Genomic DNA, 26,934 nt, shown 5'->3' on the forward strand with positions numbered 1-26,934 from the left:
TATGTTACTAGTGTTTGTGCCATGTTAAGAAAGACGTAACGGTGGCAGTATTGAGTGCCTGTGCTAGAGGTCCTAGGTTGGATTCGGTATCTTGATAATTATTTATTTATTTTAATCTTACAGTCTTAATTTTATTGATTTTCGCTTTTTTTTTTTTACGTTAGGTGGACGCTGCTATCGCGGGCGGTAAAGTCACGCACGCTTTTCCGGCGCTTTTCGCTCATATTGAGGCTTATAATGCCCAGGAATTAATAATTGCCATTAATTCGTTAGATACACGTCTGTTACTACCATTCTATATATCTTCGTACAGATAACGAAGAAGGGAAGCGTTGTAGGGATGATCGCAATCGGTTCCAAACAACTTTAAGCCATTGGATTTGTGCTAGGGTAGTGTAGTAAATTGTTTGCCAATGCCGGCTAACAACCCGTAAGAACCAACCTGCGGGAAAGCGTGGTGAAAGTTGTGGAAACCCTCGCCGAACATTCCAATGGACATGGCCGGGTTCTCGGTGGGCGCGATGCTCTTATCGTACGGCCGGTAGCCCCAGGTGTGTGCCGCGCTGTTCACCAGCCACGTCATGTGCAGGCTGACGGTGTAGCGCAGCAGGCCGTTCACCAGGTGCGCGTTCCAGAACGTCTCGCCCGCCACCCACATCGGCACGAGCGTCGGCAACACGAAGCAGAAAAGCGTCACCAGAGGTACGTAGAACCTGCATCGATGTGGTTTCGGCATTAGAATATGATCGTTAAATACTCCGCTCTTATAACTAAAAAAGCATTTTCTTAATGTGATCCTCCATTGCGTAGCACATAGCTGCAGAGGAAATCCTTACGCGTTTCTCACTAGAAAAGTTTCGCATCAGCAATTTTTTTTTATCTTTTGATTGATGAGGACCCGTAGAAACTTCTCCACACAGCTCATGCACGCTCCCTAGCCAACTACAGCGTGACCCATGTGCACTTTCGGCCGTAGTGTATTATGTCAAGCCAGCTACTCAATGTACAGAGTGCTTCGGTTAGCACGTGCCAAGCTCTGGAAAAATTCATGAGCACTCGAAGGAACCCAGTATTGTTCCATGTACTCTTGAGCAAATCGGAGTATCTTTTACTAGGACCTTAGATAATTAATAATAATGAATTATTAACCAACTTTTGAAGTATTGCTTTTAATACAAGATCTTCAAAGTACGAGTGCCCGAATAATTTCATAGTGCGACGATAGCTGCTGTGGTTTTAACCTATAGTGGTGCTATATATTGCTAATTATTTTCCAAAGTGGACGTAAAAATAATTTCGGTTATTTCAGTAAACAATGCACAATACTAAGTTGGCTGCATTCTCGTAACGTAGTTGCAGATTTCTTAAGGCTTGGTTCGAGGTAGTCGAAACGCGAAGGAATAGATGTCTCATTGGAGTATTAATGAAGACTCAGCCACATAACCAGTTGCGAAGAGCGATAAATTGTATAGGTAAGAAACGCCGCCTAAAAAGACATCATTTGATGTTTTTCGACAGTCTCTAGCAAATTCCTTCAAATGGGTTTCTCGTAGTTGCCAACAGTGGCTGTTTTGAATTGCCTGAATCACGATGAACAGAAATGAACAGAATATACGGTAAAATGAAAACGTCTGTTGAATGAATTAAAATGCGAATAAGACCTCCTGCGATAGCTTAGTGGCTAAGCGGTTGCTCTGCTAGCCATGTATGGGGCAGATTGGCTCCCCGGCCTGAGTGACCGTTTCCGTGCTAGTGATACGCAAAAACATCGGTGTACTTATAGAGTTAGGTGCATGTTAAATAAGGACCCCCACTATCGCGCGTTTCATAATCATATCGTGATTTTAGCGCGTAAAACCGAAATTTCGATTAACTTTATTGCGAATAAGCGTGCAGTAGACAGTCACTGATCAGTAGTACGTATACGAACACTGAAACGACTTGGGAACGGTGTCTGAAGACATTTTTTGCATTGCTGCGCTATATAGTTGATCGGCGTTTGCTATGCGCGCAGTCGGGTTGTTAGGCGTTGAGACTTACCTCCTCTGGAAGCGAATGACTGGGTCCTCCAGCACGTCGGAACAGTCGACAGTGGCGCCCTTGCGGAACACCTCTGGATGCTTCTTGCACATGAGCCAACCCATGTGCGCGAAGAAAAAGCCACGGTTAATGTTGTGCGGGTCGGCGTCGGTGTCCGAGAACTTGTGGTGTACCCGGTGGTCCCGCGTCCACTCGTAAACGTCGTTCTGCGTTGGAGGTAACAAAAACGGGCGACCGAACAATTATTTGTTGAGAATTGCAGTCAATTAACTCTCTTCAACCGCTTTGGTTGTCCTACTTCTGAACCTCAGTTGGTTGTGCTTTTACCCGTGGAATAGGTTAAGAAGATACCGACGGCCATGATACTATGAGGACGACCTGTGCGCCGTTTTTGGTTTCCCAGAAACTCCTGCGCGTACGATTAGTGGCTGAAATAAGCACTCGTCTGCTCGCGCAGGTGTTTCGATAGTCATTGACAACGCGAATAGCTCTATGTTTAGTGCCGCGGTGAAGAGTAAGTACTGCGACAAGATGTTTTTTTGCCGGGAGGCATCGATGTGTTCGGAGTATACAGTTAACGACTGAAATCATATAATGGGACTGAATGCGCTAGTGCAAGACAGTTAGGCAAGTGCTGCTTCTGTGAAAACAAAAATATAATATGTAAAAAAAATGATGAAAAGATACGACTTATCTGAAGGGGTGAGATGACAGACGAAAATTAAACTAAGAAACGCGAGTTGCAACTGCCGACTAAATCCAATATAGCGAACCGACCAAGGTGCCAAGTCAGATAGAACAAAGATGAGCCTAAGGAAATATCTAAGCTAGTCGCACACATTTGCATACAGCTCTGGCCACGCGGAAAGCACTGCGCAGGATTCCACACTGCCTTACGTGAGGTGCATGGACCCAAGGGCACAGTGTCTGGGCACGGAGGCCTGTACGAGATTGGATCTGCTGCGCATACAATGAGCCGACCTAAAGCTTTGCGTATGCATGTTGTGGTGTTCAGCTCGTATAGCTGTGCTGTGCTCGTATAGCAGTGCTGTACCACAAGCGTATCGTACAGACTTTGCTCGCTGTTCGTTTTGGAAACTGCGCTTATAACAATGCACTTATTTCAGGGAAAAATGTTATCCGAGATGGACTCTTGGACAAATTATTCAAGTAGTCTATTGGAATATGATAGCTGACATTTCGCACATGCTCTTTCTGTTTGCGTCTGTATGGTTTCATGAATTTTTGTTCCTCTTCATCTGTTACTTTTTATAACAGTTGCGCCTACTGCGTGATATTGCATGAATACATTATGTGCATAGCGACTTAAATGCACATCTCGTTGAAAGATCCATATTCGCCAAGCAGTTTGGGAGTTGCGCCGCTTCGAAAAAACAAAAGCATGAACCATAGTAGTGACGCCAAACGTGCGAATGGCCAAAAATTATGGCTGCTGAAAATTCTGTCCAATTGTGAATAAATGTACAGACTTTTGTTAGTTCGAGATACTACACTATATATAAATTCTGATATACGTCTCTTTCCTAATATTGCAAGCTACGTTTATTTAGCAGTGCGTTCGCAATTGGCAAGCGGTTTTATTGCAAGTGGCGCTGGCGGCCAAGGAGAAAGCGAAGCTATCCCGTCTCGCAAGCTTCCCGCACATACAAAAACAGCCGCTGGACTACACTGCATACCCTGTGGCACTGCACTGCAACAGCCTGCTTGCCAGGCGTATGGGCGAGTTATCAGGATCACCCAACTATAGCGGTGTTGCGTGAGCGCCACACCTCTGCGGCGACGTCACATTGCTTCGGTATGCTTGTATTTACATCAAAGGGGATCGTATGACGGTGATCTCGGAGTCCGCTGGTCTGCCTGATTTCTCGGCCGTAAAACGCCCGTGGCCTCTCTACATTATACAACAGATTTTTTTTTTGTTTGTTTTCAAGGGAGGAGGTCTAAGACCGCAGATCAGAGCGCTTGATAAAAAGAGCTCTTTTGCCGCCTAATCTGCATGTGGCTCGAGTTGCTTTGTTTTTTGTCACGTGCCGTCGCCATAAGTATCAATTATCATTCTTGCCGGCGTCTGTACACAATTAGTATAACCGATCTTCGCATATAAAGTATTCACATTTTATGATTCTACAACACATGTTCCAAATGAACTGTTGCTGCATCGCGCCAATAAAAACGCGGGGCTTGAGAATCGGTTGTCGGTCCCGTTAAAGCGAGGGGGCAAAAGTAGGAGGTGGCTGCTATGCAATCGCTTTGCTCCGTGCACTCACCTGTAGCGCGAAACAGTTGGCCATCATCAGTATTATCCTGAGGGGCAACTTCGCCTTGAACGTACGGTGGCACCAAAGTCGGTGGGCAGCCACTGAAGAGCCGACACCAGAGATGCCCAGACCGATGAAGGCTGCGAAGAAAGATATAACGGGGTTTGAGTTACAAGACCGGGCATACGTTCATCGTTTGCTTGTTTATTTTTCTCTTTTTTTTTCAGAATCAACGGAATATTTAAGATTGCCTGAGGAATAGCTCCACGATCCACTCCTCGAGTTGTATTATTGTTAGAAGAGGACAATACATGCAAAAAAGTGAATGCCAGTTGCGTATTTACCACAGTACATTTTTTTAAATATTTTACTTTCGGGCGCGTAGTCCTGAAGACCTGAAGCGAGCGAGCTCTGAATACATGTATGTATTGAAAAAAATGTAAATGCATTTTATAAACAGCCTGCACTAAGTCGCGCAAGGCTGGGTCACAGCACAGCTGGTGAGCACCTACTTGGTCCTGGCTTGGCTAGGCTTTTACCGCCTCCTCTCTATCTTTTCCACCCCTTGCTACACTGTACTATACATGGCTATGCTTGCTCTCTTTTTTCTCTTATCTTTTTTGTGTCTATTTCTTTCTATCTCTTTCTCTTTCTCTCTCTTCGTAATTGTTCTCCCCTCCTCCTTTCCCTCCTCCTCACCCTCACATATCTCCTCCTCACCATCACTTTCCTTTCCCACCCACTTGCTATACTATACTATACAAGGTTATGCTATGCTCTGCCAGCGTGCCTAGATAGCCGAGTGGTTACGACGCTCGCCTTCGGATCGCGGGTACGCGGGTCCGAATCTCGCCAAGAAATTGTTTTTGCCAAGAATTTCTCTCTTTCTCTTCCTTTCTATCTCTTTCTTTCTCTCTCTATCTCTATTTCTCTTTTTCTTTCTCTCTCTCTCTCTGTACTCGTTCTCTCGTCCATCAGAGTTATTGCATCCCACGCCGGACAAATCGGCGCACGTGTTCTGGGAGCGAAGCAGAAGAGGACGATCAAAGCGCGTGCCGGTTCATGATGATGATAATTTTCTATCTACGATACAGGGCAAACCTCCATCATAACAGTTCTGCTGTAAAACGTAAATCAACTGGAATGGTATCCAGTTCTGAGACATTCCTTTTGAAAGATGGCTTGAACTAATGTCACTGAATCCGCCAAGTTGGCCTACAGGAACAGAGGAAACCTAGCTTCGTGACGTCACGTGAATGTTATGAGTACATCGAAGGCGGTTTCTGTCGCAGGTGGTTCTGTGTGGCACAGAGGCCAATAACATTCCGGCCGCGTCATTATGACGTTTAAGCAGGTCGCCCAACACAGAAGTGGATACGCTGCGTTGACGTCATAGCAGCGGCCATGTTGTAGTACTACTATACACTAAAAAAGCTGCGTCCACGACGTCAAGCGAAAATTATAAATATAAAGACGCAATTATTTACGCAAATATGTGCGTGTTGGTGCGTATGCGCAAGGAGGGTAGAGTGCCTTGTTAGAGACATGACAGATTGTGGGCCTCGATCAAACCTTATTGCATAGCTGTTTATTTTTTATGATGACATAATGAAATGTTGGCACACAAAGAAGGCACCGGCTACCTTTTAGCTCTTAGAGGGGTCAAAACATAGAACAAACGGGGTTCAGAAATTACATGTAAAACACCGTTCTCCAAGTAGCACCAGAATATAACAAATACGCAGCACATACAATATACGATTTGAATAACACCATGACACTCAAACAAGTCTCGAAAATAAGAAGAATAATGTCCCCTTATAGGAAGTTCTGAAGTCAGCAGGTAACACATAAATCATGTAGATGAACTATCGCGTACAGACATAACATAGCAGTCAAGACAACATAGTCAACAGTCCCATGTGTGTGCACGGTGACCACTAAGTCTTAGGGACTTTTGGGCCCGTGACCAACAAGGGCCTTGCAGAAGTGCGCTTTAAAAGCATTCAAAAATTTTCTTTAAGATAGTGGCATTCTTCCCCGTTATAAACGCATTCAATCTTTGTATTCTTTTAGCGTCGCAGTATATATACGTATATGTGCTTGTTGACTATGTTATCTTGAAGGTTATGCCTGTTACGTTTCATGTTATTGTGTAGCTGTTGATGACATCCACACAAATGTTCAGCGGTTACTGCAAGACACGTCACGGATGATATAGAGGGGAATACCTTCTTCTTACTGATATATATATATATAGAACAAGTTTCACCGCTTGAACCACTGCCTAGCGTGGAAAATGTTTTTACCGTGGAAAGAAAAGTCAAAAGGCACGTCGGGCTCTGACTAAACTGACCGAGTACCTTGAGCTACAGAGATAGACATAGCAGCTAGACATGGCTTTATTTGTCGCAAGAAGTTTGAGGGCAACGTTATTCAAGCGACGACTAAGAAAACACATCTCCGGCGAGACTTCATCTATTTATTGCAGCGAAGCAAAACAAAGCCACACTTTACGTAATCGTGGCGGTACAAACACTTAAAAACTACCGCGCCACTTAAATTCATAAAGCGTTAGCGCTGTTTCAGTGGACGCTTCGTATTCTCGGCGTACATGCACCTTAAGCCTACATCATTTCACATGCTGCTGTGTACGAAGCCTCTTGCTTTTCAGCCCGTGGGCTAACGTTTTGCAGACGTGTGTTCCCCTTTTTTTTACTTCTTTTTTTTCCTCTCCCCCCAGTGATGTGTTTAACTCCCCCAGGCCTCCTCTTCCACTCTAACTTCTCCTATACTTTTCTCCCCTTTCCCCCCAGGTGTCGCGGTTGTGGTGTCCTCGCCTGAGAGACAGTTACTGCGTCACTTACCCCCCCCCCCCCCTATTCACCTAATTTTCCCAAATAAAGAATCTCTCTCTTGGTGGGGGATTATCAATTTCTGAGGCGATATACAACAAACGTCGTAAGCAAAATTCGGCAATACCACCTACGAAATTTACTTGAAAGAAATCTTTCTTGGAGACATTCGGCGGTGGTGCCCGCTGCGGCAACATATAGGTAAGGCTGGCAACGTGTCGCGCGAGGATGCGAGTTTGATTCCCGGCCACGGCGGCTGTCCTTTTGTAGGGCAAAATGCGAGAACACCCGTGTACTTAGATTTAAGTGCACGTTAAAGAATTCCAGGTGGTCATATTTACTCTGGAGTCTCCCCCCCCCCCCCCCCCATATGGTCTGCCTTGTAACCATATCGTAATTTAGCACGTGAAATCCCATTGCACTGGAACATTGGATTACATTCGCCACTGATCCGTGAGGCGCTTGAGCGCCTTCTAATTGCGCAAATAACCACGTAAAACACTTTGTGGCGTAATCGTTCTGACGTCGTGGCTGTCAGTTACGTCTCCAGAGTTCTTAACGTAGTTTTCCAACCGCCTGAAAGATGGCAGGCACATCCTTGATTGTGGGTGTGTGCCACGTTTGACGCTTACCATTGTCAGATCGTACTGCGCGCCTCGTTTACGCCGTCGACGCATTTCTCGCAAACATGCTACCGACCCTAAACAACTTCTATACGGTCATCTTCGTGCACTGCAGAATTGCTTTTTAAGGTCTTCAAAGCACACACGCACACACCATCGCCATCAGAGTCTGTGCGAGGCACAATACCTTCTACGAATTACCTCGCGCCCATATTGTGGCGCTATAGCGCAGTACAGATGAGACGTCCAGCTCTGAAGCGCGCATTGCTGTTGTAACTTGCTTTAGGGCTTGTTTCCCTTCCTCTTGCTCGTTTTTGTCCGTGCTCGTATACAACACCCGATGTGTCGCAACAGCTTGGGCACCGCGGGATTGCGCTAAGTAGCGTGACGCGCCCTTCTGCGTTGCTTGAAGAGGGTGAAATAGTCGGGTGGTTGAGGAGAGGGAGGAGAGTGATCGCCTCTATAGCGTCATCATGGTCAGACTGCGACGACTTTGCGCGCCATTCGTCCTTCCTACTCTCCCATCCACCACATCTAAGCAATGAGCATCCCTCGTTTCAGCATAGCGCTTGCTGCTGTGTACTTTGAATGACTTTCACGTTTTAAAAAGCTTTTGCAACGCGATGCGTGCATTTAAGTGCGAAATAGCGTCGGCCGACTGTGAGCAGAAACATTGTACACATTGGACTTGTCGTTTACGTGTTGTGCGGAGTGAAACTGAAATTTTTGCAGAGATGCAGTCACGGGACTTTTTCCACAAGTCGGACGTTCCGGATGATTGCACCCCTCGGGCGTGCGTGATCTCCGCTCGTACTATCACGCGCCCATTCTCTCTTTATTTTCGTTTTTGAGATTGAGTGTTTCCCCCCGGAATCATCACTGCTATCGGATTGTTGCTATACTTGCCCGATTCGCATGATGTATTCCAACTTTCTTGAACGCTGTAGCGGATTCTCTACGGAAAGGGTATTCTGCAATCGGCATGCGCATGCGACGCATAATGTCGAAGGTTCTCGAATGTACACTTTCGCCAGCGATTACTCTGGAATTTATACATAGTGTGGTGTACGCATGCATAACTGAGGGGCTTGATTCGCGTGTTAAGATTCGCCGACCGCGTTCGCCGCTGTCAATGTAATTCCCTTTGTTGGTCGCAAAGTTCGGTAAATGAATAGGTCGACTCTTAATATGCAGTGATGCTACTTCCTGGTTCTTTATCAGTATACCGTGATATTACGTTCGCTCCGTTTGATAAAGGGCAAGATTAAGGGACCTTAATTGTCCATTTAAGTATCGTTAATGGCGCTAGCCCTGACATTTTGTTGAACTTTTGGTACAGTTGGGTTTAGAGTGAAAGAAGACTGTTCTGTTGTGGGTATGTGCCATCTTACCCGCCACGGTGGTCTAGTGGTTATGGTGCTCGACTGCTGACCCGAAGGTCGCGGGATTAAATCCCGGCTGCGGCGGCCGCATTTTCGGTGGAGACGAAAGTGCTTGAGGCCCGTGTACTTAGATTTAGGTACACGCTTAAGAGCTCCAGGTGGTCGAAATTTGCGGAGCCCTCCACTACGGCGTCCCTCATAATCATATCGTGGAACAATTAAAATGTGCCATCTTGATGACACATACCCAGAAGAAAGCAGTCTGCTCTTTCAATTAACCCATTCAATTAATTTAAGCGCACTCGGCGAGTTGAGCTCCGCTTATTCCTCTGCGCGGTCTCCGCATCAGCTCTGGCAGTGACGTCGCGCTGCAGAAGCGGATCGCAGAGGACACGTAGAAATAAGCGCGTGGTTGAGATCTGCTCCGCCAGGTGCCGCAGCGATCCCAGCTGTTCGCAATAAAACGGAGTGCTCTTTCAATGAACTCAATGAATTAGTTTCATGAATTATTCTGACAGTTCATTGGCCCTTATCTTAAATAAATTTATGCTCCTATATCGTATGTATAATATGGAACTCTTAACTTGAACAATTACCTCCTTCTTATATCAGTTCTTGTTTTTATCGGGGTTTCATAACGTTCGAGCCAACGCTAAACTTCCGGTTGGCTGGGGGCAAATTCCGGTGTGCTCTTTGAGTAACATAATGTCGCTAGGCCAGAAAAAAACGTAGTTGTCGAGTATGTAAAACCAGGTGGTACACCCTTGCAAGTTCTTTCATAATATCACGCCAGCATTGACCCCTGCACATGGTAACGCCCTAATATAGGCAAGAAGTAACAAGATTTCCGACATTATGCGCAAGCGTAGAGAGTGCGCCCTCGTGCGCGAGCGCCGTCTGCTATAGGCTGTGTGATTAGAGACGCATACACACTATCAGCCTTATGTGTGCGATCATGTGTTCAGAAAGCCGGTGTGACGCTGATCGTCGTATCACTGATCTCGTTGCTTCTCGCCGATATCAGAAACTACCGTAACCTGGGGTCGACGCTGGTGCGACATTACTAAAAAATTGCGAGGGTGTATACCTTCCCACCGCATTTCTCAGCCGAAATCTAGTGGAGCGATGAGCGCGAGCGAGAGGCCGCGGCGCCCGGCGTCCTCACCCAGAAGGTTTGTCTGCCACTTGGCCGTGAAGATAGCGCAGTAGAGGCCCAAGGCGGCCCCGATGTGGAGCCCAATGAAGAGGAACACGTTGCGCCAGACGATTTCCGTCTTGTAAGGAACCTCGGAGACGGCTTCGCTCTCGGGGTCACTGTTGTTGTCCGGCAGCTGCTGGCGATTCTGGTCAACGTTGTCCTCGAGGTGCTTTTTCCTCTCCGTCACCGAGGTGGTCGTTACAGAGCTCTGCAAGGTAGCCGGGGAAGTACAATTGTTAGAATATCCGTGCACGCGAACGCGTGTTAGGCGTTTATCGCCAAGGTGACCAAAGTGCGTGCTTGCTTACAATGTACACTCAGCTCGGCTGTCTGTGCACAGGCTTCAGTTGTATACGAGCTCCGAGTGAGAAGAAGCGTCATGCGTGATGGAGATGAGGCTGAGCAAAAAGACCGAGCAACGGCTGTCGTGCGCAACCTCACCCCGTAATTAAGCTAATAACCCGGAATAAAGGAGTAAACAAGGAGCCTTCGTTCCTACAGCTGTCGTCGCAAGGTCCCTAGGAGCCTTCGAAATTGGAGACAGTATAGCGGCGTGGCTGAACAGCGGAGGCAACCAGACCGCGCGATACGAGGAATTGGAAGGACTTGTTTCACCAGGAGAAGCGTGCGTCGTTTAATGCGCGTGAAAAAGATTGTCGGTGTTACTGGTGCAAGCAAAAGTGGTTTAATTAACGTATCTAGACGGCTGTTTATGTCTTGTATTGAGGGCTGACGCCTTTATACCAACCATCTTGCTACTTAGGTGGTTTCTATTTGCTGCGAATGGTTGTAATGGGCGGGCGAGCTCGGCGCTTTCGTGAAAGACCTTAGGTGGCAAGAATCTGTCTGCCCTTTAGTTCTATCCTTGAATGTTGTTATGTGTACTTCAACTTCAAGACTCAAGGTCATGTTGAACGTTGTCTATCGGATTGTACTGAATTTGTTACAAATCGAAAATGTTTAAAGCACTCCAGCGTTTAGGCTCCCCACACGCCAGAGTGAGTGATAGGCTGTTTCCACGTGAACGCGGGACGTTCAGAAGAGATGTGACTCGACTGCTCCTGAAGCTTTCAAGTGATACAGTCCCAGCTTGTGATTGGTCTGGTCCCGGTGAGTTGTGTCAGGGGGTTAAAAGTCCGACCCATAGGCCACACGCCTGTGTACTGTTCCGCCGCTCAGAGCGCGCCACCTTGTCCGCCCGTCGGCGTTGTGCTTGCCCAAGTTTCCCGAATTCCCAGACACTAGGGTGTGCCTATTGCCTCCGTATATTACGCGAATAGATCCGCCTGAGACCAGATACATCCTTAGATGCCTCATCAAACGCGAGGATTAGTGCATAGATTCAGAAGGAAAAAGTGGAAGATGACTTTCGCCTTCTGGTCGTCTTAGGCGAATGCATAAGGGACCCTGTGGGTTTTACGAATTTCATTGTTGCAGCAGAACACACTCTGCACGTTCAGTACAGAGTTTCATGGAGAAAAAGCGTTTTTTTTTGTCTTGTTATTGCCGGACATTTATACGGCATTGCGCATACTACATGTTGAAGTGCCCATGTGATTGATCGCAGGAAACAAGGAGAAAAAGAAATACTACAAAAGCCCATTCCGCAATGTGGAACCATCGCTGCCCATGCTTCTTGTTGATAATATTTCACCAAGCTTCCGTTTTTTTATGCTTCTTTTCCATGCTTCTGTTTTGTTAATTGTTCCTGCTTAGCACACGAGATTTTCTGTACTTTCACTGATGACAGGGTCCTTAAACACGACAGTCGATTACAGTCGACTGGGATCTCGACAGTCGTGACAGTCGACTGGGAAGAAAAAAAGATGACTTTCGCCTTCGTGTTGTCTTGGCGAAAATTAATGCAGTTTTGTCTCAGTGTGCGTAATAATATGTGCGAGGCATATCGGATTAGGGAGGTCATTCGCATCATCGGGGAGTTCATTCCAATGACTAATGGCACGTGTTAGTGCAGATGCGCTAAATACTAAAGTGTGGCCGAAAAGGCGAGCAAAACTATCTTGATTATGAAGCTACTATAGCGCAAACTTCAGAGACGAGGGACGAAAGAACACCACACACACACAAGCGCTAACTTCCAACTGAATTTTTATTCTTTGAGACACATATTTATAATGATAACCGTGCGCCTGCGCCACTTGACCTCCACAAGCTTACAATCTGTTGGTTGTGGAGGTCAAGTGGCGTGGTTGTGGAGGCCAAGTGAATGAAAATTCATTTGAAAGTTAGCGCTTGTGTGTGTGGCGTTCTTTCGTCCCTCGTCTCTGAAGTTTGCGCTGTAGTAGCATCAATGGATTACCAACTAGCCCAAACATGCACAATGATTATGAAACCTGCGAGATATGCGATGCGGTTTTGACAGTAGCAATATTTTTACGTGCGCGCTGTAGACTATTATGTTGAATAAATAAAACAGGCTCTCGTCTCGTTCAGATTTTTGTACAAGGTGAGTGCCTGTTTTATTTCTTCAATTAATCACCCTCGCCTGACGAGTTTTCCTCGAACTTTGGATTTCGATCCCGGCCGCGGCGGACGCATTTTGATGGAGGTAGAATGCTAGAGGCCGGTGTGCTCATGTTTAGGTGCACATTAAAGAACACCAGGTTGTAAAAATTTCCGGAACTCTCCACTACGGCGCCTCTCATAATCATATGGTGGTTTTGGGACGTTAAACCCAACAATTATTATTATTATTATTATTCCGCACCATGGCTCCCAGTCGGGATGCATGCTTGCTATGCTCCTGCCCGTTTTTCGGTAAGCAGCAGTTTTTCCGCTGTGAAAGTTGTTCTAAACGTGTTCATGCGAAGTGTGTAACCTGGCCTGATGAAGAGCTGCAACTTCTGAAGTCTGGATCGCGCTCATTTTGCTGCAATTTATGTGATCTGAGCAGTTCTTCTGGTAAGCCTAACGAAGACAACTCAGCGGCCGTGCAGCGATGAACACTGCAGCTCTCAAACCGGTACCCTCTCCACGTGTGCCCCTCCGGGTGGTGACCTCGCCGGGCTGCGCCGCCTCCTCCTCGACGCGTTGGAGGGAATCTCGTTCCTCAGCGACGAGGTATCCCAACTACGCGAAGAAAACGAGCGCCTCCGTAAGGATCATTCCCGCGGTGTTGAACAAGCCCGTGTGGTCGCCTCCCTTCGTGCAGAGGTCCGCTTCCTGCGTGAAGAGCTGACGCGCCGCACGGCCGCCGTGTCAGTGAAGGCACCTGTGATCCCTCCAGAGCAGGTGACCGTTGGCCGATCTGTGACCTCCAAGCAACCTGCGTACTCTGAACAACCTTTGTCCAAAATTCTTTCATCTTCGAATTCGCCGCCAGGTGACGTAGACACGTCCGAGCGTGTCAGTGTGATGCCTGCGACAGCCTCTTCTGCAGCGGTAACGGAGGGTGTAAGAAAGAAGAAACCCGCCTCGTTTGGAGCATTGAAGACATCCACTATATCTGTAGCTCAGCGGCCACAACGGCCACAACGGCCAAAGGCCATTTTTGTTACGAAGCTGAGCCCGGACACCACTGCTGCTGACATCAAAAAACATATTGCTTCATTCGATATGTCTCCCATTTCCTGCCGGCGACTTCAAACAAGATTCCAGTCATATTCTTCATTCTATATCGAAGTTGACGAGGACACGCTACAACGCCTGAATGACCCTTCGATGTGGCCCCTCGGATGCCTCTTCAAGCCATTTAGTGGGGAGCTGCGCAATGACATGCTTCATCCCTCTGAGCTAGTGCCTGGAATCGAAAGTGCCGTGTAACGTAGACATATTCTACCAAAATGCTCGGGGTCTGCGTACCAAGACACTCGAGTTTTTCTCTAATGTTCTTTCGTCTTCTTTTCCTATTATCGCTATTTCTGAAACCTGGCTCGGCACTGAAATTCCCTCATCGGACTTTTTTCCCCCGACCTACACCACCTTCCGCCGTGACCGAGATTTCAGTGAAACCAAACAGAAAGGCGGTGGCGTGCTGATTGCCATTGACAATTCACTGAAATCCGTTAGACGGAAAGACCTAGAAACTATCGAAGAATCGACCTGGCTAGAAATCAACCTTGAGCGCCGTGAAAAATTGTTGATTGGATGCTTCTATTTACCGCCCAGCATTTCCCCTGCCTCGTTTCACGATGTCATGTCTTCTATTGAACTTGTGATATCTTCTCATAGTGGGCACAGAATTATTGTTCTTGGGGATTTCAATGCACCTGGAATTGACTGGAGCACGCTTACCTTTTCTCATTACAATCATTTCACAGAGAAAAAGTGCAGCCTGCTCTTGGACTTTCTGGCGTTTAATTCCCTAGTGCAACATAATTCAGTCGTCAATTCCAGTGGCAACGTCTTAGACCTGTGTGTGTCAAACGATCAACCCCTTGAAGTTTTCCGCTCCAACATCTCTCTTGTACGTCCGGACAAATTCCACCCACCACTTAACGTAAGATTATCTGCATCAGCCGAAACAACGAGCTACAGCAGTTACGTAAACAAATCTCCAAGATTTGCGTTCAAGCGAGGTAATTACACGGGCCTCTATCATCACTTGTCCACCGTTGAGTGGTCACAGGTTACTGACAAACCTAATGTTGATGACCAGGTTGATCGGTTTACGGAGCTTGTACTGAGCAGCATGCTTAATTTTATTCCCCAGTATACACCTAAACAACGTAAATATCCCCACTGGTTCTCATCTGAACTTATGAGTGCACTGAAGCATAAAGATCACGCACACAGGAAATCTAAATGTTCTCCATCCAGCGAGTGGAAGGAAGAGTTCAGCTTTTTTCGAACTCTCTCTAAACGCCTATATAAACGGGATCATAGTTCGTACATTGAATTCTTAGTAAAAAGCGCCTCTGACAGGCCGGCTGAGTTTTGGAAGTATGTACGTAAACGGTCTAGCAAAAGCGGAGAGTCCTTCAGATTACTAGACTCAAATGGGGTAGAAGTGCATGCCGTCGCTGACTGTTTTGCCACACATTTCTCATCCGTTTATAAGGCCTCAGACTCGAGCACTGATATCAGACAACAGCCCAAGGCAGTTAGCTCATCCAGTGCTTTGTTGCTGGATGAAAATCTTATCAGCGAATGCATTAAGCGCTTAAAACCATCCTTATCATGTGGCCCAGATGGCATCCCCTCCGCCATACTAAAAGCATATGGTACTATATTAGTCCCAGTACTAACTACGATATTTAATAACTGCCTGGACACTTCCACATTTCCTAGCATGTGGAAAACTGCTCGTGTTTTCCCAGTATTTAAGTCGGGCTCTAAGACAGATGTTTCTAATTATCGCCCGATTTCTCTACTATGTGCCACATCAAAGATCTTCGAACTGGCTCTTCACAAAATATTGTCGTTTAGTGTGAAAAACTCATTGATTCCAAATCAACATGGTTTTCTTGCTGGCCGCTCAACTACCACAAATCTTGCTAGTTTCATGACGCAGATCTCCACACCTATTTCTCAGAGAGGACAGGTTGACGTAATCTACTGTGACCTGAGCAAGGCTTTTGACGTTGTCAGCCACACACTGATTATGGTTAAACTTGCGAACTTTGACGTTGACTTGTCGATTGTGAATCTGTTGCACAGCTATCTGCTCAATAGATCTTGTTATGTTGCCGTAAATGGCCAAACCTCTTCTTTGTATAAAGTGACTAGTGGGGTCCCTCAAGGGTCGGTATTAGGCCCACTCCTATTTTTAATTTACGTTAATGATGTTTCTTTTGCCATTCGTAATTCTTCTTTCCTCTTGTATGCCGATGACATCAAGATATTTAAGGAAATTCATTCAGTTAACGACTGTCGCTTGCTGCAGTCAGATTTGTGTTCTTTTTCCGAATGGTGCAACGGCAATAACCTTTCTCTAAATACCTCAAAGACAAAATTCATGTCTATCACTCGCAAAACATCTAGCGTGTCATTTCAATACTTTGTCAATTCTGTGCCGTTATGCAAGGTTTATGAAATCAGTGATCTTGGTGTTGTTGTTGACAGCGCGTTAAACTTTTCTTCTCACGTTAAGCGTGCTGCTATGCGGGGCCTTCGTTCTCTCAGATGTGTTTGTAGAATATCTCGAGAATTCAGGTCTCCCATGGCCCTACACAAATTGTACACGGCAATATGTCTTCCGCAACTTGAGTATGCGTCCGTGATATGGAATGGCATTGCTCAATCCAGCGGTAACACCATTGAACGAGTCCAGAAAAAATTCCTCAGCATATATAACCATCGCTTTGCTAAAAATGACTCTGGATCTCGTTCAAATACTGCTGAATCATCACTGCCATCACTTCACTGCCGACGAAATCGTTCTGATCTCTTATTTCTCTACAAGCTAGTCCACGGTATCATATCCTGCCCTGTACTTCTCAATTGTGTTAATTTTCGAATTCCGCGTAAGTTAACCAGAGAGAACAGACCGTTTCATGTACCCGCCTGCTTCTTCCAACACTCTACCGTTCACAGAATACAAAGTCTTTATAATATTAATTTTCTTGATCTTGACGTTTTTCATAGTCCACAATCATTGTTTTTACCCGAGCTTTGCACTGTTTTGACATAGTATGGCACAATGTACAAAGTCTTCCCTTCTCCGTCTTTCTGCATAGTTGTATATGTGCAATCTAATTTTTTATTCCCCTTCAATATTTCTCATATTGTCTTATTTTACTCCTCCCCTTTTGTGTTCATTTCTCTTTGTCTACGTGTTTTTGCTCTTTTTATTTCTGAAGACTGTCTGTATTGTATTGTTTATTTTTATTTATTTATTTTTTTTGCGTGCGCCTGCACAAAGACCTCACGGTTGTTCCTGGGCACGTTAAGTAAATGATTGATTGATTGATTGATTATTATTATTATTATTATTATTATTATTATTATTATTATTATTATTATTATTATTATTATTATTATTATTATTATTATTATTATTGAAACTTTGACAATGTAGACTATTTTATGATATAAACAGAGAATGGCTATCATCCTGCGTGATTCCAGGGATCATAGTGGTAATGAAGCCTGTATGTTAGTCACATTGGAGTAGTGGTTATAATCACGAGCCACGACACGTGCTGCGTGGTTTTTGCACAGATTCTACCAAGTTGATTAGATAGACTTGGTGAGGTGACCAGATAGATGATGCGTATTCGAGTTGGGGACGAACAAATGTCTGATAAGCTAGTTTCCGCGTTATGGAGGCAGCCGGACGAGGGGAACGTTTCAGGTATCCGAGAGTGCGCGATGCTTTGGCAGTAATTTTTATTTCCATGTGTGTTGAGCAGGAAAGATTATAAGTTTTGTTGGAAGTCGACGCTTCGTCCCGCCTCGACTTCTTTCCCTGTGTTAATTCAGTGTGTTCACCTTTTCGTAATGTGCGCGCTTCACTTGCTCAGCAGGAGAGAACAGACAGACTGAGTAACGCTATTCCTGGTACAGATTGTGAATGTGTATTCCATACAGCAAAAGCGTACCATATAGGGCGAAACTCCGAGATATCGGAGGAAAAATCTAGTGTCAGCGTTTGCTGGCACAGCTGCTAGTAGGTGCAACTACGCTGCTGCTATTTTTTTCCCTTTCAGCTCCTTCTACGCGGGCTTTAGAACAAAGGCTTCTGGACAGGCTAAGATGGATCGCGCCTTCCGCGACGAGACGGCCAGAGATTGTTAACAAGTCTGAGTCCAACCGGATTTGCGGTTGCGTGTGAGTGAATTTACCATGCCAGATGCGCCCGCCAATGGAAAAGTGTCAAAAGTGCAATTTCTAAGACCACTATGGTTCAATTTTAGCACAGTCTGGCGGGGTTTTTTTGTTGTTCATTTCATAGTTTATTTTACAAAGGGGTAGCATTCTTGTAACAACGTACGCAGGTAATTCACCAAAACGGAGTTATTGATTCAAAGGTATTAATTATATAAGTAAATTTTTTTCAGTGTCCAGCCCTACTTCGAATACTTCATTGCTTTTTCAACGGCACTAACTAATCGTTAACATGCTAATAGCTTTTCCCCTTCAAGACTTGTTCAGCGCAACTAAGTGGCTATTCGAATGGTCACTCACGTTTTTCTTGAGCTGGATCTTAACCGTATTCCGCTTGTTAAATTTCCAGGGCATTCGAATAGCATAGGTGCCACACTGGCGCTTCTTTTTCTTTTTTTTTACATAGCAGTAAATCTTATGCCACACTTCAGCAATTGCAGCCCATGCGTTACGTCTTGGTACTATGTTTTAGATCAGGCAAAGGACGAAGCACTAAGACGCATGGTGTTTCTGCGTAGATTTAATTTGCTGTTAACGGAAATCACGCTCTCCTATCTGATCGTTCAAGCGACTTGCAAATGGATGGTTTAATCTTCTTGTAAGGAAATCATAGGTGTCACAGCTTCCTACTGCACGTTTACTTCCAGAGGAATGCTCTTAGCTGGGAAAATTGTGTGGCTGCGGCTAGTTCGTCGCGAAACGGCGCATAACTCTTCTGTCCATTAGGTTCATTGTACTGAGTTTCACTACTCTTTTACTAGGGTATACCCGCACTCTTCAAGGTCATTTGATGTGGCCAACAATGTATAATGACGCAAAGCTGTGTCCTTCGTGACGTGCTTATGTGATTACCGCGAACCTTGGGCGGTGTTAATGACACATGCACGTGCCACGTGCATATTCTTCCTTTTTGATACAGGAAAAGTAACAAAGTTGCCTTTATATCAAAGAGAAGTTCAAATGGGCGCTCTATGCGTGCAGCGTATAGGCGCTGGATTCGTGCCATTGTTGTGTCGTCACACAACAATGGCACGACTTGGCACAGCAAAGCATGTTCACTTGTTTCAAATGCGTTTTCTGATTATGTGTTTCCTGTGTTTTGTAGCGTTAGCTACACTTGCCTAGCCGGAGCCGATTTCGCGTGGATGGTCATGAGCCGTGCTGCGCATGCGCGAGGATCAGGGATGTCACACAGCTGGGTCACCGGAGCTGGCATCTCACGCGCTCTCCGACACCGCCGCGCGCGGCTCGCCGCTGCTGGTCTGCGCGTTCGGGAGGAGTGGCGTTGTAGCCGCGGCAGACACACTGGCGCCGGTACGCACGCAGACTCCGCCACCGCCGCGCGCGGCTCGCCGCTGCTGGTCTGCGCCGCATTCGAGAGGAGTGACGTCGTAGCCATAGACACAGTGGCGCCGGCGCGCGCGCAGCTATTCGCCTTCGCTGTGCAGTCGCCGTCTGACACGGCGCTGGGGCCGCTCATAGCGCCTCTGACTGGCGTTTGCAGGTGGGTAACGCCATGGAGAAGGAGAGCGCAAATGCTGCTCGACGACGCAGAAGAGCCGAGAAGCTTATCTCATCAGATCCCGAAGTAGTTGCCTGGCAATTAGCGGTTCAGCGTACGAAGAATGAACAGAAGAAGGTTAATAATCCTAGACAATCTGGAAAGCTAAGAATATTCAGCTGAACCTTTGCTAACGCTACGTATATCCTGGCATAGCCGAGCTAAGACACTGCAATTTCTTTTTGCCTGTGTTTTCATGGAAACTTTCATTTGACTCTTCAGAGCCCTTGTTGCATACGGTGCCATATACGTTCTTTTTCTTTTTAACACGGAAGTGTTTTTTTTTTGCCGGGGTCTGCCGAGACTACAGTGACGTGCTTCCGTCACGTATATGACGTTGATAAAATGGAAGCCAACGGGTGAGAAAGAAAACCAAGGAAAAGATGTTCCGCTGGGAATCGAACCCACGACCTTGCGGCCGCGACGGTAGGCGCCCGATGCTCAACCGATTAAGCTACTTTGACAGTTGCTGCACACTTCACAAACGCGCTTTATACATTTCACACATTCTCTCTCGCACGGTACTCTCTGTTGATGGTGTAGGTAGGCGGGCCGGAGCGGGGCGGTGCCGCCGTCTGTGAGAGGTGAAAAGAAGTAATGCGTCATGATCGACACTTACTAGCGCTTATTCCGAGATTGCGCGCGATCTCGGAGGTCATGGTTAAAGCATCTCGATACCAGCGAGGCACACTGGCCGCGCTGGCGTCGCGGAGGCACCCTAGACGCAGTTACGTTATTTGATTCTCGCTTCGTGTTAGCGTGTGACGGCTAGTTGTCGGAGTAGTGCAGCTGCCACATGCACCAACGGTGTTTCGTCGCCCACTGCTTCGAGTGCGACAGCCCCGAATAATAAAACTGCTGCAGTAAGCGCTGCAGAAAGGCGTGCAGCGCTGTGTGGTGTTCCTTTGTGCCTTGTCGTGTCCGTGTTTCCTTCGCGCTACACCAAAAGCCTTTCATATGAGTAACCAACAAGCCCACGTTGCAACCCTCATCAGCTGCAGAACGGACACGATTTCGACGGGCGAATGTCGTGCTTTGGTGGAGCGAGACAGGGGCTATCGGGACGCGCGCCTTTGCGGCTCAAGCTACGAACCTCGGCCTCCCGTGTTGCTGAAGCGCAGTGTGGTAGTTTAGGCATGAGCACAGGCGTCGGTTACCCATTACTTGAAAGCGCACATCGTGCCGTTTCTCTCCTTAATGGACGACGTTTTGAAGAACTGCATATCGAGTACCAGTGTTGATTATGAGCTTGCTGATGTCATCTTTACGTGGGATTCATGATTCGCTGTGTGCAAATATATGTTCACAACCTCAGCTACCACAACAATCATGATCATGGGCGTTAGTCGTGGCGATGGAGACATGCCACTAGGCGTCAAAATGGGTGCATCCACGTCAAACGGTGCTATAGCTGCCTAACACGAATAGACATTGTACAAGCTCTCATATATCACTACACAATAAGCACTACTTCTGTGTAGACTCGTTTCACTTTCGTGTTATCCCGATTCCTATGATGGAGGGGTCAGCCATGTTTTTTATTCCCTGCCCTCCTGCTCCTAGGGCCTTTCTGTCCTCAGTCTCCTTCTCTATATGCAGAGTAGCATGCAGGCGCCGGCAGAATTCTGCTTATTTCAATAAAGCCGTCTCTCTCTCTTTCTCACTTCAGCAGTGGCACTAGGCCCGAGTGAACCCTAGTCTTAGCTGAGCTCACTGTGCCCGAGTGAGGGCTAAGTAAAACAGGAATGTATTTTATGAGCAAGTCTAGGTGAGTTCTGTCTATTTCGCCGAGCTTTGCATCAGCCAGTCCTTCGTGTAGGGGTTCGCACTTTTCGCCGAGCTCGACGAGTCCCGAAAGCCCCGTTTGTGATCGTCATCGTGCCAGAAATCAAAGCATAATAAAATTTACCCGTACATACTGGAAGATCCTTGTATCAAATCCTCAATTTCTCGATGCACAGATATATGCACAATCAATACCACTGCAGGCTGAAAAAATCATTGCACCGTGATGTTAAGACGATGTTGAAGACCAATTGATCAGTCACCAATGGTATAGGGGGATAGAGAGATGTCACGATGGGATGATGACTATTAGAGCTGGGCGAATAGCGAAATTTTCTGTGCGAAGCGGATTCGAATAATAAAGTCTAATCGAATAATCGAATAATAAAGTCTAATCTAATAATAAAATCGAATCGAATAATTTTGGAATACTTCTCGAATATTTTGCGAATGCTTTGAAGCGAAATTTCAGAAAAAGTTGCAGAGAAGCCCTAAGCATATTCTGACGAGACAGAAACAATTACAAGTCACAAACACGGTCAAAGAACGGATTCATTCTTAAGGGGGGATGCGGCTTTCGTATCGCGAAAAATAACGAAAAAATCGTTTGAAAATCACATTTTCAGTTCCTGTAGCCCTTTTTCTGATTCCAAAATATCTGCACTGAAAAGTGCGTAGAAGTGCGGTAAAAAATTTGTTGTGCTTGCCGAGGTGGCGAGAATTAGTGCGGAAATCGCAAAAAAAAACTGCGTTTAAAAAAAAATCTACTTCCGCAACGGCGCAAACGGGCGCCGCCTTTTTGGGCTTGTCGGAAATAGTATTTCTTCGTCTGCAAATTTCCCGCTTCAGCTAGGTCAGGTCCTCTATTCAGAAACAAGCGTATAAAAAAGCAAATGTTTGAAGTTAGTTTCGACGCCTCCGATTGGCTGCATACGCCATGTTGCCCCAGCACGCCTCGCAATTGGTCCGATCCGCGCTCTGGGAGAGCGTCGTCTGCTGCTTGCGCGTCGCGACGTCACGACTGTCGAACATCGCGTACTTAGAGACGCGTTCGCACTCATTCTGCGTTCACGGGTCGACGATGATTTAGAATATAATTACGCTTCAGTTTGGCAGCTGCAAGCGGAAGCTCAATCATCATATCGCGTACGATAGTGCGCCGCGCTCGTCGCGAACATCGCAGACGTGCATATCGGATCACTGTTCTGCTTATCTGCACTTCGGACCTCGTGACGAAGACCATCCCGCGGCGCTTTGTACCTGCGATCGAGCATGACGTACTTTGAAACATCGGGTACCGCAGCCACACACATCGCGACCGATCTTACTGCTCGGAGTCGTGGCTATAGGCCTTACTCTCCTCGCGGCGCCGATGTACGAGACGAATTCGAGCTTTGCGGGCATGGACATCACGCTAGCGGACTTGTGAAAGCGAAGAAGCCGCAATGTGCTTCGTCGCAAGCAACAAATCGCATCTCCGGCTAGCTCCTGAACCGTGAATGGGTGTTTTACGCATCGGCAGCAAATATTTGAAGCAAATGTGGCCCGATCCTCGACCACTCTGAGAGAGCGTCGTCTGCTGCTGGCGCGTCGCGAGGTCACGGCTGTCGAAGATCGCGCTACAACGCACCCGGCCAAGCTCGTCGCGCAGCGACCGCTCGGAGCACCGGTGGAAGTGGCTAGCAGTTTCGCACGTCGGCGCCCCAAAACGCAAGACCAAGCGCGCTGCACGTCAATTTATCATCGTTATGCTTATTTTCCGTTTTGATAAAGCATTTTATTTATTTTCCGGAAGTTCTAATACATAGAATAGTAAAATCCGAGTGCGAATCGAATCGAATAGCAAACACTATTTGACATGTATTCAAAATTTCTAATATTCGCACACCCCTAATAATTATGAGCACAAGGGGACAAAGACCTTCTCTCACTTCTAGCCTTATTTGCTCCAGTGGGCGAGCGCAATGCTACTGAAAGCAATTATGATATAGACAGCTGCGTTCTTAGCCAATTGAACGTATCGAAAGCTACCGCAATACTCGCAAATATGGCATCGCCTGTTTTCCTGAAAGCTCTGCTGGGCCTGTTCCGCCTTGATACCGCCCACCGGCCGTCATGTCTGAGAAGCAAACGAGAAATATTGAATGGGCATGCTTATTCGTAGCAGACCAAAGTCTACACCTGTAGAATGTCATAATAATAATTAATAATAATTGTTGGGGTTTAACGTCCCAAAGCCACAATATGATTATGAGAGATGCCGTAATGCAGGGTTCCGGTAATTTCGACCACCTGGGGTTCTTTAACGTGCACCTAAGTCTAAGCACAAGGGCCTCAGGCATTTTCGCCTTCATCGATATACGGCCGCCGCGGTCGGGATTCGACCCCGCGACCTCCGGGTCAGCAGTCAGCACCGTAACTACTAGAATATATACGCTTCTCAGAAGAGCAAATATCAAACACCAGAAAAATAATCGCAAAGCTTATATCGTCTAAAGTGAGGGAAAGTTGTACCTTGCATTCCTGTCGGTCAATCAAAAAGCGTTCTTATGCGGCCATACATAAGAACACTTCTCAATTTCCAGCATGATTAGCCCACTTGTGGTAGTATATTTCATGACAGTCTAGTGCACTGTATAACATAGATGCAGATCTTTCGTAATTCGTCTTGCTTTACGCAAACTACACGTACAGGCTGAAAACAGCAAAACAATCTAGTTTGGTTCCTGTTAGAAGCGTAGAACACCCGGTATATATTCCCACTTGCAAAGTACTTTGCCGATCGCGCGGTTGGCATTAAAAGAACTAAAATTGCATCCTTGAATCCCGGCCGCGGCGGCTACATTTTCGATGGAGGCGAAAATGTTTGAGGCCCGTGCACTTAAATTTAGGTGCACGTTAAAGAACCCCAGGTGGTCGAAATTTCCGGAGCCCTCCACTACGGCGTCTCTTATAATCATATGGTGGTTTTTGGACGTTAAACCCCAGATATTATTATCACATTGTATCCTTGCCCTCTATTCGAGAGCAAAGAATGAAAATAGCGTGTGACTCGCGAACTTTATCTGTCCACTTCTTGCATCTTTTCTCCGGGTCGTTATCGGGCAACTAGAATGGTACCCATGATAGCATGGCCAAGGTCAAATTGGCACGGCTTCACTTGGAATACCTCATTTTAAACGTTTTTTTTTCGCACTCAGCGAAGCGCGACGAACACTGCTGTCAAGACAAACCAGAAATGAAAGTAGTCGAGCCGAGACTCACCCGGCCTTCTCATTTGGCTGGCGTCCCAAGGTTTTTAACAATATAACGCCGTCTGGTCGGACGACCGGGTGTCTGATACAAGTATTCTTCTTCTGAAGGTTACATTCTTTAAACCCACAGGCGGCCATTGTTTGCCGCAGTGAGTGCTGTTCACGTTGCCGACCCTAGCGCAATAGGAAGCAAAGAATTAAACGTGGATGAAAGCTGCGCGGCCGTGAGTCGTCGCAGACAGTCACTGCGAGAGTGCCAGTTACCTTTCGTATAGAATGGGCCCGTTTCATCTGTCGGTGTCTTTCATCCGTAATGACGAGATTTTGTGCGATTAGGGGTCTGTGGGAAGACTGAATGTAGCAGCTCTCTTTCGCTGCGTGTCTACACAGATACAGCTGCGAATGACAGAAGGTTGAGCTAGTTGCTAAGGGTTCACCTTAAAAGAAGGTAGCCTTGCAAACCTGGACACAAGAAAAAAGGAAAGCGTTTGCGTTGTCTTTCTCCTGTCTTTTGTCTGTGTTTGCACGAATACCTTCTTTTAAGGTTACAGTTGCATCGGGCCGTTTTCGGCATCAGAGGAAACTTGATTTTGCTCGAGTCTACTTCAAATGTTTGGATTTCGTTCGATGGATTTGTATGTCTATGAAATGTCTACAAATTTTTCAGGGAACCTTTGCTCGAGTTTACTTCAAATGTTTGGATTTCCTTCGATGGATTTGTATGTCTATGAAATGTCTATAAATTTTTCAGGGAACCTTTGCTCGAGTTTACTTCAAATGTTTGGATTTCGTTCGATGGATTTGTATGTCTATGAAATGTCTACAAATTTTTCAGGGAACCTTTGCTCGAGTTTACTTCAAATGTTCGGATTTCCTTCGATGGATTTGTATGTCTATGAAATGTCTATAAATTTTTTCAGGGAACCTGTAGCAGAAATACTTTCATACACAATTCGTTCTTGAAGGGCCATCATAATAATTTCTGTATCAAACGGTATTATAGTTCACTCGCAGCTTTAGAAAATAAGGCCAGCTGTAGATGGGCCCCAGAGATGACGGAACGTCTAAACGTACTGCAAGGTACATCGACAGCAGCAGTAGCATAGCCAGAAATTTTTTTCGGGGGATGTTCAACCATACTTATGTTCGTGCGCGCGTTTGGATGTGTGCGTGTATATATACACATGGAAAATCGAAAAATTTTGGGAGGGGTTTGAACACCCCCTGGCTACGCCCCTGCAAAGCAATATTGACGGTTTGAAGCAAAGTGTAACTGCATTGTTTCGAACGGGGACAAAAGCCGAATTAGCTGACAAAGCTAAGCACTGACTTAGCCGAAAGTATGCGCTTGTATTCCTCTGTCTTTGTGAATTTGTTTGTCCGAAGTAGCGTAGCTACATTTTGTGTGATGTAAGACCAACTAACACTCATATTTTATGTTACCGCGTTGTACATCTTGAACTTCCCCAACAATACCTAGAGTGGATGATTGTTCGTTAATAATGTGCCATTTCGAAGATCATTTCATCGTCACGTGTTAACACTGTTTTACCCAAACTCTTGAAATAGTGTTGGCTGAAGTTAGGTAAAGGCGCCTTTTTGCACTATTTTTTATCGCGATTGAAGTGTAGGCTCATTGAGGCGCTGTGTCTACATGTATGGATGCCACTTCTTTTGCCCTCTTGCCATTTCTTCCAAGTAGCGCCGATGAAAACATAGCGTACATGGAGCTTCATGTGAGCTGAACACCGTGCATGCCTAACTCGTTTCGTATCACTTAATTTTGCTGCGTATTGCTACAAACGACACACTTGATTGATGCTGAAGACATCAGCGCTGTTTGACGAGTCGTTCGATGGGTCGCGTTCTGGAAGCACTGCACAGCAATTTTTCCTGTATTGTAGCTCAAACTGACAATAATTAAATTGTGCGCATACTCTCATCGTTCAACTCTTTGTGTGCAAAAAGGAAGAACTACTGACAGCACAATAAACATATAATGATTTATTCTTCAATTATTATGGCTCAATAGAAAATCCACTAGCAAACATACTGCCGAATTATCTTCCTTACAGTGTAGTGTCTAGTGCCATGGGATAAAATGCGGTAAATTTGGCACATGGAAAAAAAACACTCCGTCATAATTCGCGCCAGCAGAGGATACAGGGT

The 26,934-nt window shown here is 46.1% G+C and overlaps 1 protein-coding gene and 1 long non-coding RNA gene across 2 annotated transcripts in view; one reads left to right on the forward strand and one right to left on the reverse strand.

The window, feature by feature from the left end:
* Positions 1–703, forward strand: part of LOC119394616 (uncharacterized) — a 147,676-nt gene extending 146,973 nt beyond the window's left edge. Inside the window, exon 4 of the long non-coding RNA XR_005184196.2 lies at positions 590–703. This is a non-coding gene — a long non-coding RNA (uncharacterized LOC119394616). The remainder of the gene's footprint in view (positions 1–589) is intronic.
* The window catches only part of LOC119394602 (stearoyl-CoA desaturase 5), a 37,244-nt gene that overhangs the window by 6,010 nt on the left and 4,300 nt on the right, over positions 1–26,934 (reverse strand). The window contains exons 2-5 of the mRNA XM_037661924.2: positions 10,345–10,585; positions 4,329–4,459; positions 2,041–2,246; positions 443–713 (exon numbers count right to left, since the gene is read on the reverse strand). Coding sequence (XP_037517852.1) covers positions 443–713; positions 2,041–2,246; positions 4,329–4,459; positions 10,345–10,585 — 849 coding nt within the window. The remainder of the gene's footprint in view (positions 1–442; positions 714–2,040; positions 2,247–4,328; positions 4,460–10,344; positions 10,586–26,934) is intronic.

Source organism: Rhipicephalus sanguineus, chromosome 1 (genome assembly GCF_013339695.2).
Source record: "Rhipicephalus sanguineus isolate Rsan-2018 chromosome 1, BIME_Rsan_1.4, whole genome shotgun sequence".
Taxonomy (NCBI): domain Eukaryota; kingdom Metazoa; phylum Arthropoda; class Arachnida; order Ixodida; family Ixodidae; genus Rhipicephalus; species Rhipicephalus sanguineus.